The sequence below is a fragment of the Eulemur rufifrons genome, chromosome 2 (genome assembly GCF_041146395.1).
Source record: "Eulemur rufifrons isolate Redbay chromosome 2, OSU_ERuf_1, whole genome shotgun sequence".
Lineage (NCBI taxonomy): Eukaryota > Metazoa > Chordata > Mammalia > Primates > Lemuridae > Eulemur > Eulemur rufifrons.
In genome coordinates this window covers 22,712,935-22,731,457 of record NC_090984.1, presented here as the reverse complement: position 1 = coordinate 22,731,457, position 18,523 = coordinate 22,712,935, and the positions used below count along the sequence as shown (strand labels likewise).

The 18,523-nt window shown below is 60.4% G+C and overlaps 1 protein-coding gene across 1 annotated transcript; it reads left to right on the top strand.

The window, feature by feature from the left end:
• Positions 1–270: 270 nt before the first annotated feature.
• On the top strand, positions 271–2,001 carry ISLR (immunoglobulin superfamily containing leucine rich repeat). The gene has a single exon (XM_069457530.1). It carries the CDS (start codon positions 305–307, stop codon positions 1,592–1,594), a length of 1,290 nt encoding a protein of 429 aa, XP_069313631.1. The 5' UTR covers positions 271–304; the 3' UTR covers positions 1,595–2,001.
• Positions 2,002–18,523: the final 16,522 nt, after the last annotated feature.

Sequence of the window (18,523 nt, the reverse complement as noted above, 5' to 3'; positions counted from 1 at the left end):
CAAGTCATAAAGTTGGCTAAGAACAGGCTGGAAGAGCTGTCTACTCGGAGGAGGAGCTGGGGTCCTCTCCCATCCTGTCTTCCTCTGCCTGACTGCGTGACCTCGGGCAAGTCCTGGCCCTTCTCTGGGCCTCAGTTTCTCCTTCTGTAGAATGGGGGTGGTGGGCTCGGTGGTGTTGGGCCTTAGCTGGGTTACGTGGGGCAGGGCCCCCTGATGGGTCCTGAGAGTGACGAGTCCCTTTGGCAGGTCCTCTGATCGATCGATCGATCGCCTGGGTGACACGCCCGTCTCTGCAGGAGGCGTGATGCAGGAGCTGCGTCTGCTCTGCTGGGTGGCTCTCCTGGGCCTGGTGCAGGCCTGTCCCGAGCCCTGCGACTGCGGGGAGAAGTATGGCTTCCAGATCGCTGACTGCGCCTACCGTGACCTGGAGGCCGTGCCCCCTGGCTTCCCCGCCAATGTGACTACGTTGAGCCTGTCGGCCAACCGGCTGCCAGGTTTGCCAGAGGGCGCCTTCAGGGAGGTGCCCCTGCTGCAGTCGCTGTGGCTGGCGCACAATGAGATCCGCACGGTGGCCGCCGGTGCCCTGGCGCCTCTGGGCCATCTCAAGAGCCTGGACCTCAGCCACAACCTCATCTCTGACTTTGCCTGGAGCGACCTGCACAACCTCAGTGCCCTCCAGTTGCTCAAGATGGACAGCAACGAGCTGAGCTTCATCCCCCGAGACGCCTTCCGTAGCCTCCAGGCCCTGCGCTCGCTGCAGCTCAACCACAACCGCCTGCACACGCTGGCCGAGGGCACCTTCGCCCCGCTCACTGCGCTGTCCCACCTGCAGATCAACGACAACCCCTTCGACTGCACCTGCGGTATCGTGTGGCTGAAGACGTGGGCCTTGTCCACGGCTGTGTCCATCCCCGAGCAGGACAACATCGCCTGCACTTCGCCCCACGTGCTCAAGGGCACACCGCTGAGCCGCCTGCCACCCCTGCCCTGCTCGGCACCCTCGGTGCAGCTCAGCTACCAGCCCAGCCAGGACGGTGCCGAGCTGCGGCCCGGCTTCGTGCTGGCGCTACACTGTGACGTGGACGGGCAGCCGGCCCCCCAACTCCACTGGCACATCCAGACGCCCGGTGGCACCGTGGAGATTGCCAGCCCCAATGTGGGCACTGACGGGCGTGCCCTGCCTGGCACCCTGGCGGCCAGCAGCCGGCCACGCTTCCAGGCCTTTGCCAACGGCAGCCTGCTCATCCCCGACTTTGGCAAGCTGGAGGAAGGCACCTACAGCTGCCTGGCCACCAACGAGCTGGGCAGTGCCGAGAGCTCAGTGGACGTGGCGCTGGCCACACCTGGAGAGGGCGGTGAGGACACACTGGGGCGCAGATTCCACGGCAAAGCCGCTGAGGGCAAGGGCTGCTATACCGTTGACAATGAGGTGCAGCCGTCAGGGCCGGAGGACAATGTGGTTATCATCTACCTCAGCCGGGCTGGGAGCCCTGAGGCTGCAGTAGTGGGAGAAGGGGCCCCTGGGCAGCGGCTCCCAGGCCTGCTCCTGCTGGGCCAGAGTCTTCTCCTCCTCCTCTTCCTCACCTCCCCCTAGCCTCACCCTGACCCGCTGGGCTGGAGCAGCCCCAGGGCTTCCCTAACTCCACCTCGACCCTGCCCTGGCCCCAGAGAGCCCTGCGGGGGTCTGGGCTTGGCAACTCCTGAGGCCTGCCGGGGTGACTTTGCATTTTCCTACCTCCCCTCTAATCTCTTCCAGAACACCCACCACCCCCAACTTCTAGGCCTGCTCCAAGCTAGTGACTAGGATAGAATCTGATCCCCTAACTGGCCGTCCGTGGGGCTGCTGCAGCTAACAGCATTGCCCGTGCTCCCCGCCAGGGCAGCATGCTCACAGGGCCATGCCCCTGCCCGAGCCTAGCGGTGGGGGTCCAGGCTCTGCCACAACAAGCCCGGCGAGGGCCAGGCGAGGTGGGGCTGGGCTGGGCTGGGCTGGGAGGCAGCCCGAAGGAGGGGAGGAGGACGGGATGTAGGGCAGTGGCTGGCGTGGCCCTGAGTCTCTCCAGGACCTGCTCACGCTCCTCCTGCCCTCCTGCCCCTTGGGGGGCTCTGGAATCTGTCTGTCTTCATCTCAGACGGAGCTGGAGGATCGAGGATGGGCCTTCCCCTCAAACTGCCTTCTTCAGCCTGGGCATCTGCCCTTCCTTTCTCCCCCAGTGTGCCTCTGCAGCCTGCCTGTCCAGAGAAGCCGGCGGCCTGGGGGTGGCAGAGAAATAAACAGCATTTCTGATGCTCCCCCGTGTCCGCCTGGAGTTTTGTCTGGATCTAGGAGCCCCCATTGGGGATAGGCTCTGGAGATGGAGGGTCAGGGCAGCCAGCCTGCCTGCCCACATGTGGCGGGGACTCATGAGACCTACGCAGACCATGTGGCCGGCCAGGAGCTGGGCCTCCAGGGAACAGAGCTGCAGATGTTCCTTCCCCTGACACTAGCCCACAGGAGGCCAGAGCCAGACAACTGTCACAGAGGCTTCCCTGGGGTTGCTGGTGAATCTGAGTGGGGAATCTTTCCCCACGAAGCAGGGGGTCAGTAATGCCCGGGGTGGTAGGTGCAAGGAGGGGGTGCTGACAGTGACCTCTGGGTTGCTCAGAATGGGGGGCACACGGGTGGGTCTGAACCTGGAGACTGTGCAGAACCCCAGATCTGTGCGGGTCAGAGATGTGTCTCTCTACTTCCTCCATCCTGCCCCTTTCAAGATTGAGGGAGCTGCACACAGGGACGATGACCCAGAGCCCCCAGAACTGCTGAGCTCAGCAAAGTGGAGGCAGGAGGCCAAGGAGTCTGGGGTAGCAGCTGGGAGCCCTGGCGGCCGGCCAGCCCCTCCCCCGTCCGCATACAGCGCCTCCCACCCCCTCGCCCCTCACCAGCTTCCCGCTCTGGCTGAGCTGATGTCATCAGCAGTGAGTGTCAAGAATGACTCCACATCTGGTGGAAAGCAGCAGGATAGAGCCGAATCCCATGTGCTGTGCCACCTTGGGTAAGTCACTGCCCATCTCTGAGCTTCGGTTGCCTCGGAAGTCAAATGATACCACAGGACAGGGTACTGCTTAAGGGTCCAATCAACTCTGATTATCTAAGGCTTGATAATCCTAGCCTAAGCTGGGTCCCCAATGTCCCTGGCTCTATTCACAGGGATGGATTCTTGGAGCAGGACCTGGACCTAAGACCAGGGTCAGGGCAGCAGGGGGAACAGCCGTGCTGAGTGAACTAGCTACTTCCCTGCTGTAAAGTCTTCCGTGGCCCCAGTGCCCTCCAGGTGAAGCTGAATTCCCAGCCACCATCATAGCCCTCTGACTGGCTCCTCCATGATATTCAGCCCCGTCTCTGCTTCTTCTTGCAACTGCTAATTAATTGTTCCCATAATGCTCCATGGCATGTCATCCACTGCACCTCTGCTTACGCTGTTCTTTGACCTGGGCACCCTTTCCCTGTTCTTCATTTGGCTAAGTCAGTCTTTAAGACTTGGCTCAGGCACCACCTCCTCCAGAAAGCCTTCCTGGATGTTCCCCCTCCCCCAGTGTGGACCAGGTCCCCTCCTCTGGTGCCCACAGTCCCGGGCTCCAGTGACCCAGTTTGATCACATTCTTTTGTCACTCTGTTTCCTTGTCAAAGCAGAGACCGAATCCGGGTTCTCCGCTGTGACCCTGGTAGTCGCTGACACAGGGCTAAGAAGACAATTTTCCAGTAGGCTGCAGTGGGATCGGAGCTTGTCCTCTTTGGGCTCCTCAGGGCAGCCTCAAACATGGGTTTGAGGTCCCTGGCCCCAAGCTGGCCCCACAGGTGTTTAAGGTTTAGTGAGGGCAGGAACCTGGGTGTAGGGTAGGGGGTTGTTGGGCTCCACTAATTGTGCAGATGTTTCTCAAGGCCCCACTGGCCCCGCTGTGGGGTGGCCACATCTTCCCACCCTCTGTAGCCCCCAGCCTCTCGGTGGACCCCACACCCAGGGCATCTTCCTCATTAGCACATCCCCCATCTCTACCAAGCCCCCAGCAGGGGAAGGGACTCCAATCTGTCTCAGCCTCCTCTTCTCCTCTGCACCCTCGGTCTGCTCCCATTAGGACATCCACGCCGCTCAGGGTGGCATCATAGGACCCTCAGTCTCTTCTCCACCCAGAGGGATGCAGCTGTGGGTTCTCTGCCCTCCACCCCGTGCCCGGCCCAGCATGTGACCGGAATACCCCGAGCTCACCCGGGCCCCACGAACGCACAGTGTTGGCTTGCTGACTGTGCGGTGGGGGTCCCCTGCGTACCCCTCCCCTATAAGGAGGACTGTTTGTCAGGAACAAGTTTATTACAGGGAACACACTAACCTCTTTCATAATAGCTACAGGCACAAAAACTACAAAAATATCTGGCTCTCAAGTGTGGGCAGCTCGGTGTGGGGCCTGGCTTGAGTCATGGCTTGGGCTGCCTTGCGGGCCAGAGTTCCAGGAGCCTCCCAGCCCCATCCCAGAGAAGACGGGGAGCTCAGGGAGAGAGGAAGTGGCACGGCTGGCTCCCCGGCACGAAGGCCAAGGCTGAGCTGGGGCTGAGCCGGAACGCAAGGTGGCCCTGCCCGGAATCACCAACCCTGTCCAATCCAGAGAAGGCTTCAGAGAGGCTCTGCGAGGCTGGTGGCAGAGCCAGGGTGGGGAAGGGCCTGGATGTGGCGGCCCCAGCTCCATTGCCTCCTGCCCCAAGGGCCTAGCATCCCCGTTGCTTTTTCCTAGGCTCTGGCAGGCTCTCCCACAGCCAAGGGGGCAGAGCAGAGGCCCCTGAGGCTCAGAGAGTAGACAGACGTCCACCCACCCGTAGCGATCCCGGGGGACCTGCGGCAGAACTGTGCTCGGTGGAGGGGCTGCTGTGGCTGGGGCGGTGCTGGGAGAGCCAGGGAGGAAGTGGGGTGGTGAACAGGACTGTGCCACGGCACAGAAGGGCAGGTGGGCTGGCCTCCCTGCCCTCAGACCTGGGTGCCATTGGCCTGGGCACCTGGCCGGGCTGTCTTCCGGAAGGCCTGCAGGGCGGGGTTGTGCAGCAGTGTGTAGGCCAGGCCCCAGCGGGCCCTGCCGCAGCTGGCCCTGGGCCCTGCTCCCTTGGCTATGGGGTCCTTTGTCTGCAGGAGCTGCATCCCTGAGAGGAAGAGACCTTCTGTGAGTCACTCAACAAACACCCAGCCAAGCCTTGCCAGCCCGCAGCCCTGAGCAAAGGGTCTAAAAATCCCATGCACAGTGAGGGTGTTTAGCCTGGGATTCCAGGTGCCGGCTCAGAGTGGGAAGTTGGGAGACTCCCCTGTGGGGTGCAGCGGGCTGTTTGTAAAGGCTTGGGATGTCACCTTGCAGGTGGCAGGCAGAAGAGGCAGGGATGAGGTCTATGACGGGACTGGAAGCTGGCCTTCAGCTGGCTTAGTGTCCCTGCCTACTATACACTTCCCAGGCAGCAGAGAAGGAGGTCATACTCCCCGCAGGGAGAGGTGAGGGTTGCGGTGTTGGCCTGGGGCGGCGGTGGGCATGCCAGAGCCCCTTAGCAAGGCAGCCGTTTCACTCCGTGTGTGTGCACACATACGGCATGTGCTCCTACCATGGAAAACATTACCCAGAGACTGGACTGGGAGGGCGACCACAGGCCGCCAAGGGAGAGAGGCAGTGAGAATTTTCCTGGCGCTCACTCTGAGTTGGGGGTGATGCCTCCTTCCTGGGAGAGGCTGGGTGGGCTCGGTTCCCCCCATCCCCAGAAGGAGGGCACACCTTCTTCCTCCCCTGGCCTGAGGCCGTCCTGGGGCGCTGGCGGGGTCCAGGGCCGGGGGCTCCGTGCTCGCAGGAGCAGGGTGCAGAAGGCTGTCACGGCTGGGTGCGACTGGCTGACTTCAATCTTCAAGAAGTTGCGGTATGTGTGGTAGCCTGGGGTGCGGTGGGGGATGGCAGCGCTGAGGGCAGGGGGGCCACCAGCAGACCAGAGGCACCCAGACACCCCCCAACACACACACACAGGGAGTGTGCGGGCACACCCTGCAGCCAATCGTGTGGACACGCTGGGCACGCGGTACACACACTGCCCACGGGCACACGTGGACCTGCTGGCACACACCACACCTGTGCACACACTGCAGAGCCACACGAAGCACAGTGCAGGAGTGCAAGGTGGCACGTGGTCACAGACATCTTCGTGAACTAGTCGGCACATGGGCCTGGGCAGGGCAGACCCCTCCCTCACCACTAGGGCAGCACGAGCTACCCCTCAGCCCCCAGCCCTGCTCAGGGACCTTACCAGGGTCAAAAGTGGCGGCTCGCGGGGGCAGCAGGCTGAGGTCTGCCTGGCCGAGGTGGACAGCGTTGTAGAGGGCAGAGAGGAACACTCGCCAGGCGGCCACCACGGCGCCCACCAGCACATTGATGGGGAAGAGAAGAAAAGTGGCTGCGTAGAGTGCGTGCCTGGGGTGGGGACAGAAGAAAGCCTGAGGCAGGTCCTCCCACCCCATCCCCCTCCCTAGGGTCAGGGTCAGGCCCAGATGCCCAGAGCTGCTGCGCATTTACTGAGTGCCTACTGTTTATCGGGTATGCCTTCCGTGCACCCCAACCTGTGCTGGCCAGGACTTCTCTCTCTCAACCCACCACCCTGGGAGACAGGCAGTGTGACCCCTTTCTACAGAAGGGAAACTGAGGCTCAGAAAGATTGGGTGACTTGGCCAAGGCTGTCTAGCTACTCAGGAGCAGATTTGGGATTTAAGTCCAAGTCCACTTGGGTCTTTCTGTGAGCCAGGTATCTCCCACCTCCCTCCTCGGGTCCCCTGTCCACTAACTCCAAGTCTCTCCCAGGGACAAAGTTCTCCCAGAGCCTTGCCATCTGTGGGAACCTCCTTCCCACAAAGCAAAGAGGCACGAGGTTTGGAGGGGACTGAGGATCCAGGGAGAGCAGCGCCAATTCCCAAAGCAAGAAAGGCTCATAGGGGTATTTCTGGCCCCATGACAGGTATATAGAGAGGTATTTGGAGTAGGCTGGGCCATTGTCCCTCTTCTCTGGGGGTAAGGCAAGCTTTCTATGGTCTTCTGGGATCCCTGATAGACAAAGGGGAGAGATGGTAATGGAGGAGGAAGGGCACAGAAAGGGAGAGACACGGAAGGAGAGGAGGCTGAGGGCCCGAGGGAGCCACAAGCCCAGGGGAACCTCACCGGTTGGTCAGCTCTGGGCGTCCGTGATGAGTCTCCAGGAAGACCCAGTGGGCTGCCATATTCTGCAGGGCCACAGCCAGGGCCAAAGTCAGCCAGAAGGGCCTGCGGGTGGGGTGGGGTGGTGGTCTCTGTTAGCAGCCCTCCGGGAAGGGGCCCCAGAGCCCTCCTTGCCTCACTCACCACGAGGACTCCAGGAATCGCAGAAGCAGGAGGTTCCTGCCGTGGAGCACAGGCACGAACACCAGGAAGGCGAGGGCTGTGGTCCCCAGGAAGAAGATGATCTGCTGCACCAGGAGCCCTGCCAGGGGGTGGAGAGGCAGAGGGACAGACGTCAGGTCCTGTGGGAGCCATGGCCCACCCCTGCCACCCCCAGGAATTCAAGGGCTTTGGAATTGGGCAGATCTGGTTTCAGATCCCTGCTCTGCCACTGCCTAGCTGTGCCGCCTTCAGCAAGTTACTTTACCTCTCTGAGCCTCGGTCTCTTCTGTAAAATGGGGATAGTAGTCCCTACCTCAGAGGGCTACTATGAGGATCTCATAAGAAAGTGTCTGTGGGAACTCTTTGAAAACCACAAAGTGCTTTACAAATGTTATTAATATTTTGCCCCAGTTGCTCCAGCGTTCTTGGGGATAAGACCACATTTTAGACAAACGTTTGCATTCCTACGATCCAGAGCCTAGCGTATGGTAGGTGCCCAGGGTTGTCTACTGCAATAATCTGGCCAATTGATTATACGGGATCATGTGTACAAAGGGGCTTGGGAGGCACACTATACACAGAGTCTACCAAGAAGAGAAACTGTGACTTTCAGTCCTAGTAATTCCTCCACTCCTTTATCATCCTTCTCCACCAGCAAGGTTTGAACCGAAGGGACTGAAGCGGGGGCGGACGGGGAGCAGTCAAGCCCTTGGATTTGCAACCCTGGCCCAGCCCCTGCAGCGTCAGAGTGCTTTGTCCCCACAGTGCCCAACTCGGGATTTGAAACTCAGGGTGGCGAGGGGTCCTAGAAGGTTATCTGGTTCAGCTTTCTCAGGGCAGGACCCCTTTGCAGATGCCAACAATGTCCGAAGAACTCTGCTTGCATACCCCCAGCGAAAGGGATCTGATCACCTTTTGAGGTGGCCCATTGTGGCACAGCCCTTCCTTACATGAGTAGGAATGGGCCACCAGAACTTGCCACTTCCAGACCTGGGTCCACCCATCATGTAAGTAGTTGGTGGCACCCAGGGTTCATCTTCATGTGAAGGGTACCCACTTCCTGAGGGGCTTCTGCACCCCCCGCCCCAACCCGAGCAGCTTGCTGAGGGCGGGGAAGGCAGGGTGGGCTCTTCCTCTTGCTCTTGCCCCAGAGCCTGCCCAGCACAGGCAAACACTCAGGGGCAGCCAGGACCTGCTGAGTGCCCTTCCCCTCCCCCACCGGGCCCAGCAGGATGTGGGGACAGGGGGTCTCACCAAGGCAGGTGAAGGCAGTCTGGTAGGCGCTAAAGCTCATCCAACAGAATATGGCTTGGCGGGAGGGGTGGGGGCTCTGGGGTGGAGAACCCAGGTCCAGGGCAGCCCCTCGGTGCAGAGCTCGAAGGTTGGCCCTGGGGTGGGAGCAAGGGAGGCAGGGAACTCAGGGAGAAATACACACTCCCTAAATTCCTGCTCTGGGCCAGCCTCAAGCCGGACTTCCTATTTAATTACATGCCATGGCCATCGACAGGGAAGCCAGAGCTGTGGAGCCCAGAGGAGGCCACTAACCCAACCTTGGAGTCAGGGAAGACTTCCTGGAAGAGGCAATGTCTGGGCAGAGTCTGAAAGGGTGAGTAAGGGAGACACAACCAGGCAGAAGGCTCAACCTGAGCCAAGTCAGGAAAGTGGGAGACCACAGTGAGGGTGGAAGTGACGAGAAGCTCGGCCACAGGGTGGGCAGCAAGGCAGGCAGGGGCTGGGGGCCTTGGATGCCAGGACAGGTAGTGCTGGCCCTGTGGGAAAAGGTCCCTGGACAGGTGGTCTGAGGCCTGGCGAAGGCACAGGGCATATGGGCCCGTTCTCCGGCACTGGTGAGTGCCCAGACCTCCCCTCCCACCCACCCGCTCCGTCTGCCCGGAATCCCCCACAAAAGGGCAAGCGAGGCGGCATGGCATTTGACACCCACCAATGCCCTCTAGTGCCCCATGGCTGCCTCTGACCCCTCTCGCACGAGGCCCACGCCAGCCTCCGCTCTCGCCCACGTGTCCCATCTCCTGCCTCTTCTTCCCTTCCCAGGCACACACAGGCTGCCTTCCTGCCCCTTCTCAGAGGGCAGGCTCCACATGCTGCCCCAGGTCACCTGTGCCCTGTGTGGCTCACGCTCACAGACAGGAAGACCCGAGGGCAGCCCCAGCCCCACCTTCTCCTTCCACCACAGGACAGCCAAACTCAGGGGTCTTCAGTGGCAGTCTGCCCTCCCTCCAGCCCCAGGCTTCCCCACAGGCACTGCTAGTCGGGGGTCCTGCAGGCCGTCCCCCACTCTGCACTGGTGAGTCAGAGCCTGCCACTAACCTGTGTGCCGCCAGCGAGCGGACCAGGACCAGGATGGTGAGTGAGCAGGACAAGACCAAGGCTGAGATGTAGCAAACTGGAGGGCAGAGGGAACAAAGGGGAAGGTCAGGCCTTGAGGGTCTCCCGGGGTCCTCTGAGCCGGTGCCAGGGTGGTGCCTCTGGGGCAGTGACCCCTGTGCCACACCCACTCTGAGTGGCGCCGTCTTGGCCACACCCCCAGTTCTCAGATCCAGTGTAAGTTGATGACTTTGGCCACCCCATCCTTCCCAGTGACATATGGTGGCCAAGATGGAAGAGGTCAGCTCTGAGTCTGCAGACCTGGCCCTCACTCTGGCGCTGAAGCTTCCACTGCTGTGGGCCCCAGCGGGAGACCCCGCCCGACCTGGCGTCTGCGCCAGCTCCATCGCCCCTTGGCCACATGGCCTTCAGGAGGGCACTCCAGCTCCCCTTTGCTCGTGAGCATACCGCAGGGCACGCTGCTGTGTTGCCATCTCCCAGGGTAACAGGAGACTCAGAGACAGGGCTTTCCCCAGCCAGCCACACTGCCAGGAGTGACGCAGTGGGTGTGCGGCCATTTCCCAGCAGATCCAGAAGGAGCCCGGCGCCTGCACCCTGGTCTGGTCCCTCAGCCCAGGGAAGTGTCCCTGGTGCCTGCGTTCCGCCAAGAACTCGGAAGGGGAGAGAACAAACACACAGGGGCAAGGCAAGCTCTCGGGCGCTAGAGCAGGATCACCTGGAGCTGCTAAAACTGCCCATCACACCCCCACAGTTACATCAGAATCTCTGTGGGCGGCACCCAGCCCTGGTTTGCAAAAGCAAGGCCACGATTCCAGCCTGCACCCAGGGCCGAGAACACTGCTCAGGGGCTTTCCGAAGGCAGAAACTTCATGACTTATTTCCGTCAGCAACAGATTGAAATTAATCTGTCAACAACACTGAGTGGAGGTGCTCAAACTGCCCGCAGCGGAGTCACCGGGGGACTGTGCAGCCGTAGGTGCCGGGCCCCACCCTCGGAGTTTCCGATTTGGTAGGTCTGGCATGGGGCTTGAACGCTAGGAATTTCAAGGTTCCCAGGTGGTTCCCAGGTGCAGCCAGGGCTGAGAACAGCCTGCAGAAACCTGGGGCCTCCCTGCCTGTCCTGGCTCCCTCCTCCAGCGCCCTCGCAGGGACACGTCTATGGAAAGTAGGGTTGGGAGAAAGCACTGCACAGGCGTGGCCCCAGCCTGCTGCATTGCCCCTTCTGGAGCCAGCTCGGCTACAGCGAAGGTGCATTCTGGGCCATTTGCCGTCAGGAGGAGCCTGCTGGCTGAGCCGGGCCAGGGGAGTGACAGGCTAACACAGGGTGAAGGGTTAGCAAGCACCCCTGGCATTTGATCTCCATCTGTCCACCTCTTGCCTCTCTCTCCCTCCATTGGCTCCAAACATGGATCCCTCCAAACCCTGGTACCATACCATCTCCTTTCTTTGCTGCATTGGGATCCTGCACATGCCCCTTCTGGGCCCTGCTTTGGGGATTGATCTGTCTCTCCTCTCCTGCTTGAGGGCCTCAAGGACAAGGGTGCCTTTTTCACTTACAGCACCCATCTTGCAAGTAGGAAAATTGAGGTCAGGAAAGGTGAAGTGGCTTGCCTAAGGCCACTCAGCTTGCAAGTGATGAAGCGGAGGCTCTAATCTAGCCTGCCTGACTCAGAGTCTGAGCTTTCTGTGAATCATGCCAAGCTTATGGTCCAGTGCCAGGTGGCAGCCCTAAAGGAAGCTGTCAGAGCTCAGAAGACACTAGCTCCCTAGGCTAAGAACAGACCAAAGGACTCCCAGACCCCAGGCCTAGACTGCTGAGTGGCTTTGGGCAGATCTCTAACCCTCTTGGGCCTCAGTTTTCTCATTGCAAACCAGGAGAGTAAAACGCTGCTCTGTTTGGCCCCTGCATCCAGGAAGATCCAAAGCAGGAGAATTTTGAGCTGGAAACTGCACGGTGTGATCACAAACATAAGGTGAGATGCGTAGAAGCAGTGTGTCCATTGCCCTGGACATGTCACTTCTTGCCCCTGAGCTTCAATTTTCTGCTGTGTGAGGTGGGCTCAGTGATGCTGACCTAACAAGGCTGCCGTGAGGGTCCGAGCTTGGATTGTGCTGACCTGGGCCATGTCTGCTCCTGCCTATGACCCAGGTGGCAGCCAGCTTAGAAAATCTCCCCGGAGACGTCATTTTCAGCCCACCTAGAACTTGTCAGCTGCCAGCAGCAGGTCCAGGGCAGCCTCCAGTGTGAGAGCTGAGGTGCTCAGGAAGGTGAGGGAAGGAGGCCGACACCCCACTCCCTGCCCCCCTCCCACATTGCCAGCATTCCCAGGTCTGCAGGACGAGGATGATGTTATTGGTCAGCAAGAGCTGTAGAGCAGCCACACCTCCACCTGCAATGCAGGCTGCCTGAGCGCCGACCTTCACATGTTACTCCTCAGAAGCCAGGGTGCCCATACCAGCCTGGGCCCCCAAGTCAGCCGAGCGTGCAGCCCCAGAACTGACCACCAGGCTTCGTCTCAAGGTGGTGGAGAGAGCCCAGCCCAGGCTTCAGGAGTCCAGCGTCCTCTTGTCTCCACTCAGCCCTGCTGGATGGCCTCAGGCAGACCCTCCCCACCTGTCAAGTAGGGGCACTTCTCGGTACCCTCTACAGGGCTGACGGGAGGGCCTGGGAGGTGGGGTAGGTAGGTGGCTGCAGAAGGCATCAGACCCCAGATGGCAAGGCGGGGTGGTTGCCTGGCCTGGAGGCTCATCCACAGGAGAGAAGGAGCAAGGAGACGCATGAAAGACAGGGACAGGCAAGGGAAAGCATGCCCCCCGCCCACCCCAGCCCCTGCTCTGAGGATCAGCTCAGAGAGGCTGGCCCACTGCCTCCTTTGCTCCTTCCCCCCACCCCCGCTCCCCCACCCCATGGCCTTCGTCGTCTCCACACCTGGAGAGCTGGGAGAAGGCACTGGGGGTGGAGGTGGGAGATGCACAAGAACACAAGGAGCAGGGGCCACTGAGGTGGTCCCTTTGGGTTTCACGGAAGCTCCAGCTGCCCCTATTTGGAGATGAGGCCATCAAGACCCAGAGAAGGGAAGAATGTGTCCCACGGCCCCAGCGTGTCGGTGCAGGCGGGGGCGCAGCGCTGGGGTCTCCTGGCTTGTGTCCCCACTGTGGCCCTCAGGGGCTCCCGGGAGGCCTCACCTTCCAGAGCCCACAGATAGTGCTTCACCAGCTCCACCACCTCCTGCCTGTCCTCTGAGAGCACGATCCCAAAGCCGGCCAGCAGGTAGGAGACGTCCGTGGTGACCCCCGCCCTCACCTTCTGGATGGTGGGGACCACGCCCACCAGCAGCAGCAGGGCCACCTGGAAGAGCCCCACAGTGAGGGTGCCAGGGCCTGGCCGTGCTCACACCGGGCACTCCCACCCCAGGAGAAGTGTCTTCTGTGCTAACCGGGGAGACCTCAGGGGACAATCTGGCCACACGTGGGCTGCAGCCACATGCCCACTGCCCACCCGGGGGTCCTCACACCTCCAAACAGCCCATCACAGACAGGTGCAACGATGGCCTAATAGGCCACACATAGACCTTCAAGCACTGCGACTGTATACAGTTGTCCCTGTATAAAGTGGAAAAAACCCACAATAAAAGTAACAATACAGAATAATTCAAATTTAAACAATACAGCATAACAACTATTTACATGGGCTGGGCGCGGTGGCTCACGCCTATAATCCTAGCACTCTGGGAGGCCGAGGTGGGAGGATCGCTCGAGGTCAGGAGTTTGAGACCAGCCTGAGCAAGAGCAAGACCCCGTCTCTACTAAAAAATAGAAAGAAATTAACTGTACAACTAAAAATATAGAAAAAATTAGTTGGGCATGGTGGCACATGCCTGTAGTCCCAGCTACTCGGGAGGCTGAGGCAGGAGGATCGCTTGAGCCCAGGAGTTGGAGGTTGCTGTGAGCTAGGCTGACGCCACGGCACTCTAGCCCGGGCAACAGAGTGAGACTCTGTCTCAAAAAATAAATAAATAAAATAAAAAAAATCCATATGTATGTGGATTCCAAAACTCTCACTCTGAGTCACTATGAGTCCAACAGGAGCTGACATCGCCTGCCCATGGGGGCAGGCCGGCATTCCCCCCGACGGCCAGAGCAGCTGGCCAGGGTTGTGCGCGGGCCATTTGGAGAGCTGAGTTGGGCCTGAGCTGCAGGCTTGGGGACTGAGGGCAGGGGTCCAGAGCCAGATGGCACTGCACGTGCAGGACATACCTGGTAAATGGCCGTCCCTGTCAGAGTGGCAGAAAGCACCAGCTTCAGGGGGAGGCGGAACCCTGCAGTCGCCAAAAGAAGGGGCGTGGAGAACAGCACAGCACCAGCCAGGCCCAGGAGTCCCCATCCCTCCCGAGGGGCCTGGGAAGAGGGCCAGGGCTCACAGGACGCTGGAGCACCAAGGCCAGGCCAGGGTCTTCCCCTTGTCCTGAGCTGGCAGTTGTCCCTCCCAATGACAAGGATTCTGGGGAGCAGGAGCCAGCCCTCCACTGCAGCTGTTCTGTGCAAGGGAGCGTGAGGTCACCTGTCACTCTTGGCCTCGGCGCCCCACCCTTACCTCTCTGTGGAGTGTAGACGCACTGTCGGAGGCAGGCCCAGGCCCGGGACAGGAAGCCATGCTTGGGGGAGTGGGAGCTGTAGAAAGACCCAGGCGGGTGGAGGGGCCCTCAGGCCCACTGCTGCCCACTGCCGGCCTCCCACACACACCTGCTACCCAGCCCTGTGCCCCGGCGCGCCCAGGCCGTGCCTGGGACCTCACCTGCTCTCCAGCGTCTTCCGGCGAAGGAGGGTCCTCAGGTACTCCTCAGAGTCGCCGCTCCGCAGCCCCTGTGAGACCGGCCATGGGACAGCACATGAGACCTGCTCGAGCCGTCCCTGGGGCTCTGGCTCAGGGTCCTGGAGTGTCCCCCAAGTAGGTGCCCTGTAAAATCCTCTTGGCTGCAGTGGTGGCGGTGGGCGTGAGGCGGCTGACCTGTGGGGATGAGGTCCGCGCCCCTCGAAGCCGCCCTTTTCTCTTCCACAAATACAAGGCCAGTCAGTCTCCTATGGAAGGACCCTCAGTGCCGGGAAGTTCTTCCTAAAACCTATCTCCAAGTCTCTCCTGCTTTGCCTAGTCACATCCCGTCACTGCTTTTTCTTCCATCCCTCAGGCCCCTGCTAGCTGAGAATGGGGTGAAGGGGAACCTACGTCCCATGGGCACATCCCTGACTAGGACACAGGATGGGGTCATTCCAGGTCAGACCCCCCCAGGCCTCTCCTCCTGCTGCTACTCAAGGGAGATCACAAGGTGGCCGGATTTGCCTAAGCCACATTCCAGGCCTTAAGCTGCCCACAAAGTGGCAGAGGCCCATGGGAGGATGGGGTGAGCCCCTGACTAGTGTCACCTGTTGCCACGGCAACCCTGGGATCCAGGGCAGGAGTGGGTCAGCTCAAAGCGTGATGGGGTCTTTGAGGCTTAAACCTCTTTGACCGAAGTCCAAAGAGGATTTTGTTCCCCTAGAGACTCAGGAGGAGAGGCGTGCGCGGCGGGAGGGTGAGGCAGGGGAAGTCCTGGAAGGGAAGTAACGGGACTCAGCGAGGTACTGCGTGTCCCTGGGGAGCCGCGCCCCTCCTCTGGGCCAGCCATAAACATGAGGCGACCATGACTCCCCAGGAGGACTGTGAGCATCAGGGCAGGAGGGACAAGGCCCCAGAAGCCTACTGCCTACCACGTGAGAGCCACACCAAGAGTCGGTGTCCTCCTCAGTGCGTAGGGGCCTGTCGGGGACCCAGGGCTGCCCCTTGGGAACCTGAGCACCCCGGCCTCTCCTCTCCTCACTCTCCATCCCCCGCGGGCTGCGGAGCTAAGACCCAGTCCCAGCCCGAGGGGCGCACACCCATGCCGGGCATCGCCTTGGGAGCACCCCGCTTCCCTGCTGTCGGCCTAGGTGCCTCCCATCGGCCCTGCCCTCACCCCCGTCTGGAGAGGAACTCAGCCCTTTGACCTCCGCATCCTCAGCCTTTCCTGAGTCTGTTCCCCTCCCCGCTGAGAGCCCCGGGCAGTTTTCCTCCCCTCCAGCCTGGGCCTGTGCTCCTGGGGCATTCAGAGGAGCCCGCTGTGTTTACATTGCGCTGTCTGCATTTGTTGCTGCGTCCTTGTCCCCCACCTCCCCCGGACCTCCTGCAGGTCACACCCAGGTCAGTCAGCTCTGAGTCCACAGCACCTGGCACCGAGCCCAGGGCCTGACACAGCGTAGGTGCATGGAAGGCTTTGTAATACGATCGAGGTGTCTTTTAAGAATTCTCTCTTACTATGATGTATCAGTCTGTCCATCCATCCATCCATTCCTCCATCCATCCATCTATCCCAAAATTCAAAAACATTTGCCAAGTATTATTGTGGGCTAAGACCTGCCCAATGCTGCAAACACAAATAGGAACAAAGCACAGACCCACCTCTGCCCTTTCCTCACGCTCCTTCCTGTGCCCACACTGTCTTCTCCTAGTCCCTCCCCACCCCAGACCCTCCCTGGCCTCCAGGCCTCTCTGAAGTCTACCTCCTCCAGGAAGCCTTCCCAGACCTCCCCTTTATTTGACGTTACCCAACCGTATCCAACCCAGAGTTGACTCATGATGCAGTTCTGCCCTGGGTGCTCCCTGCATCTCAGCATGTGCAGAGCTCTGACTAGGCACAAGGTTCCAGGCCCGTCTCATTTCTCTGTCTGGATCCTCTGAAGAACAGAGCTCTGATGTTCCTGTCTCCTGACCCGGTTCTCCTTTCAGTCCCTGCTGTTCGTATGACCCAGTGCCTCAGGTGTCCTGGGAGCAAGTCAAGGGCCCAGTCCAGCCTCTGCCTGGGGAGGGAGGACTGAGCAGTCACTCAGTGACTCAGCAAACATTTTCTGAGCACCTGTTACGTGCTGGGCCCTACACCAAGCGTGGCCGTGGACACAGGACCACAGACAGAGTGAATTCAGGGTGTCGTGTGTGTGAGCAGGGGCCGCCCCAGCCCTGTGCCCCTTTACCTCGAAGCCTGTCCTATGGCTGAAGCTTCTCACCAGCTGCGCCGGGTACCAAAGGCTCAGGAATCCGAGGCCCAGAAGGAGAGGCAGGGAGGCCAGCAGGGAGTAGTACTTGTAGATCTGGACAGACAGATGGACAGACAGACCTACCTTCTGCCTTCCCCTCCCGACAGAGAACCCATCCATTTCCCTTCCCACCTCTCGCTGGGGCTCTGAGGATGGTCTCGGCGGGCCATGAGAAGGCTTCTGATCTACGGCCCCCCAATCTGCCACCCTGCTCACCTCCCCTTCTCAGGCCCTGCAGAGGTGCTCACCCCTCCCCCAGGCTCTTGGACTCCCTGGGGCCTGACAGGAGCCAAAGAGAGGAGGTCTCCTGACCCCCTCCTGCCCACCCCTAGGGGCTGGAATGAGGCCAAAAAACGGAGGACACCACTTTCTATGTTCCTGGAGCGCTAGGACACAGGCTCCTGAAAATCAGACAAAAGCCTAATTTTGTCCACATACAGTTTGCAACCTGGGCATCAGGGAAGTACATCCCCTCCCTCCCAGGACTGAGCCCTTCCTGGAGTCGGGCCCCTTATATAGTCATTCATTTATTTGTTAATTCAGCATGCTTTTAGTGAGAGCTTAGTACGTGCCAGGTCCTAGGTGGTGACAAAGACCCACCAAGTCCTCCATCTCAGAGCAACCTCCTAACCTTCACCTCCACCCTGAGGGACTGGCGGGTGTTATCACCTCCATTCACGGGTGGGGAAACTGAGTCTCAGAAAGGTGGCATTGTTTCCTCAAGGCACTTAGCACCACCTGGCATTATTTTGATTGTTTATTGTGTTTCCCCTTCGGAACGGCAGCTCTCGGGAGGCCAGGGACTGCGTTTGTCTGTTTCACAACAGTAGTCCAGTGCCCGGAAATGTCCCTGGTACAAAGCATGTGCTTCAAATATGTTTGTTGAATGAATGAATGGGTCAGTGAATGAATGAAGTAGCAGAGCTGCTTTCAAACTCAGGTTGTCTGGCTCCAAAGTCTCCTGGGGTTCTAGACTGGGCGGCTTCACCGCCGGTAAACTGGTCCTGAGGTTCTGGAATTCTCCTTTTAGCCCTCGGAGACCATCCCCCAACTCGGCACTGGCGGGCCTCCAGCCCACTCCGGCCTGAGTGAGGAGGGAAGTCTGGGGAAATTCTAACGGGGTGTTTGGGCTGCTTCCTCCTGCTCTGCCCACATCCCCCTCCCTGGTCCCTCCTAGACTAGAAGCTCCTGAGGGCAGGGCCCAGCTGCCTTGCCCCCTGTTGCTCCCAGAGAAGCTGGGCTTGCAGCTGGTGCCCTGCACGTGCGTGCCGGAAGGCGCAGGGAAGCCTGCACCGGAACAGACGAAAGGAGCACACTGGTTTCTCTCTGCGCCCCTCTGCCCTAGGCCATGGTGAGTCAGCAGTTACCTGGGGTGCCTGGGGACACTCCGCCCTCTGCCAGACCTGGACCCCAAGGTGGGCCCAGGACAGTGCGCTGCCGAGCAGGTGTGCGGCTCTGTGGCCAGCCGTGGCACAGGCGGCCAGCGGGTAGTAGAGGGCCGCGTAATAGAGCAGGCCCAGCATCTTCCAGGGCCCTGGAAGGCGAAACAGGCAGAGACCCGTGCTGGGAGGACACACGTGGGGCCTGGGATGAGCCCATCCCGGTCTTTCTCCCGTCTCCAGCTTCCAATCCCCTCGGCAAGTTCAGCGGGCAAGAGCCCCGGGTTCAAATCCAG

Bases quoted from the DNA above. Each gene is read 5' to 3' on its own strand.
- ISLR (XM_069457530.1), top strand. From the start codon at position 305: ATGCAGGAGCTGCGTCTGCTCTGCTGGGTGGCTCTCCTGGGCCTGGTG.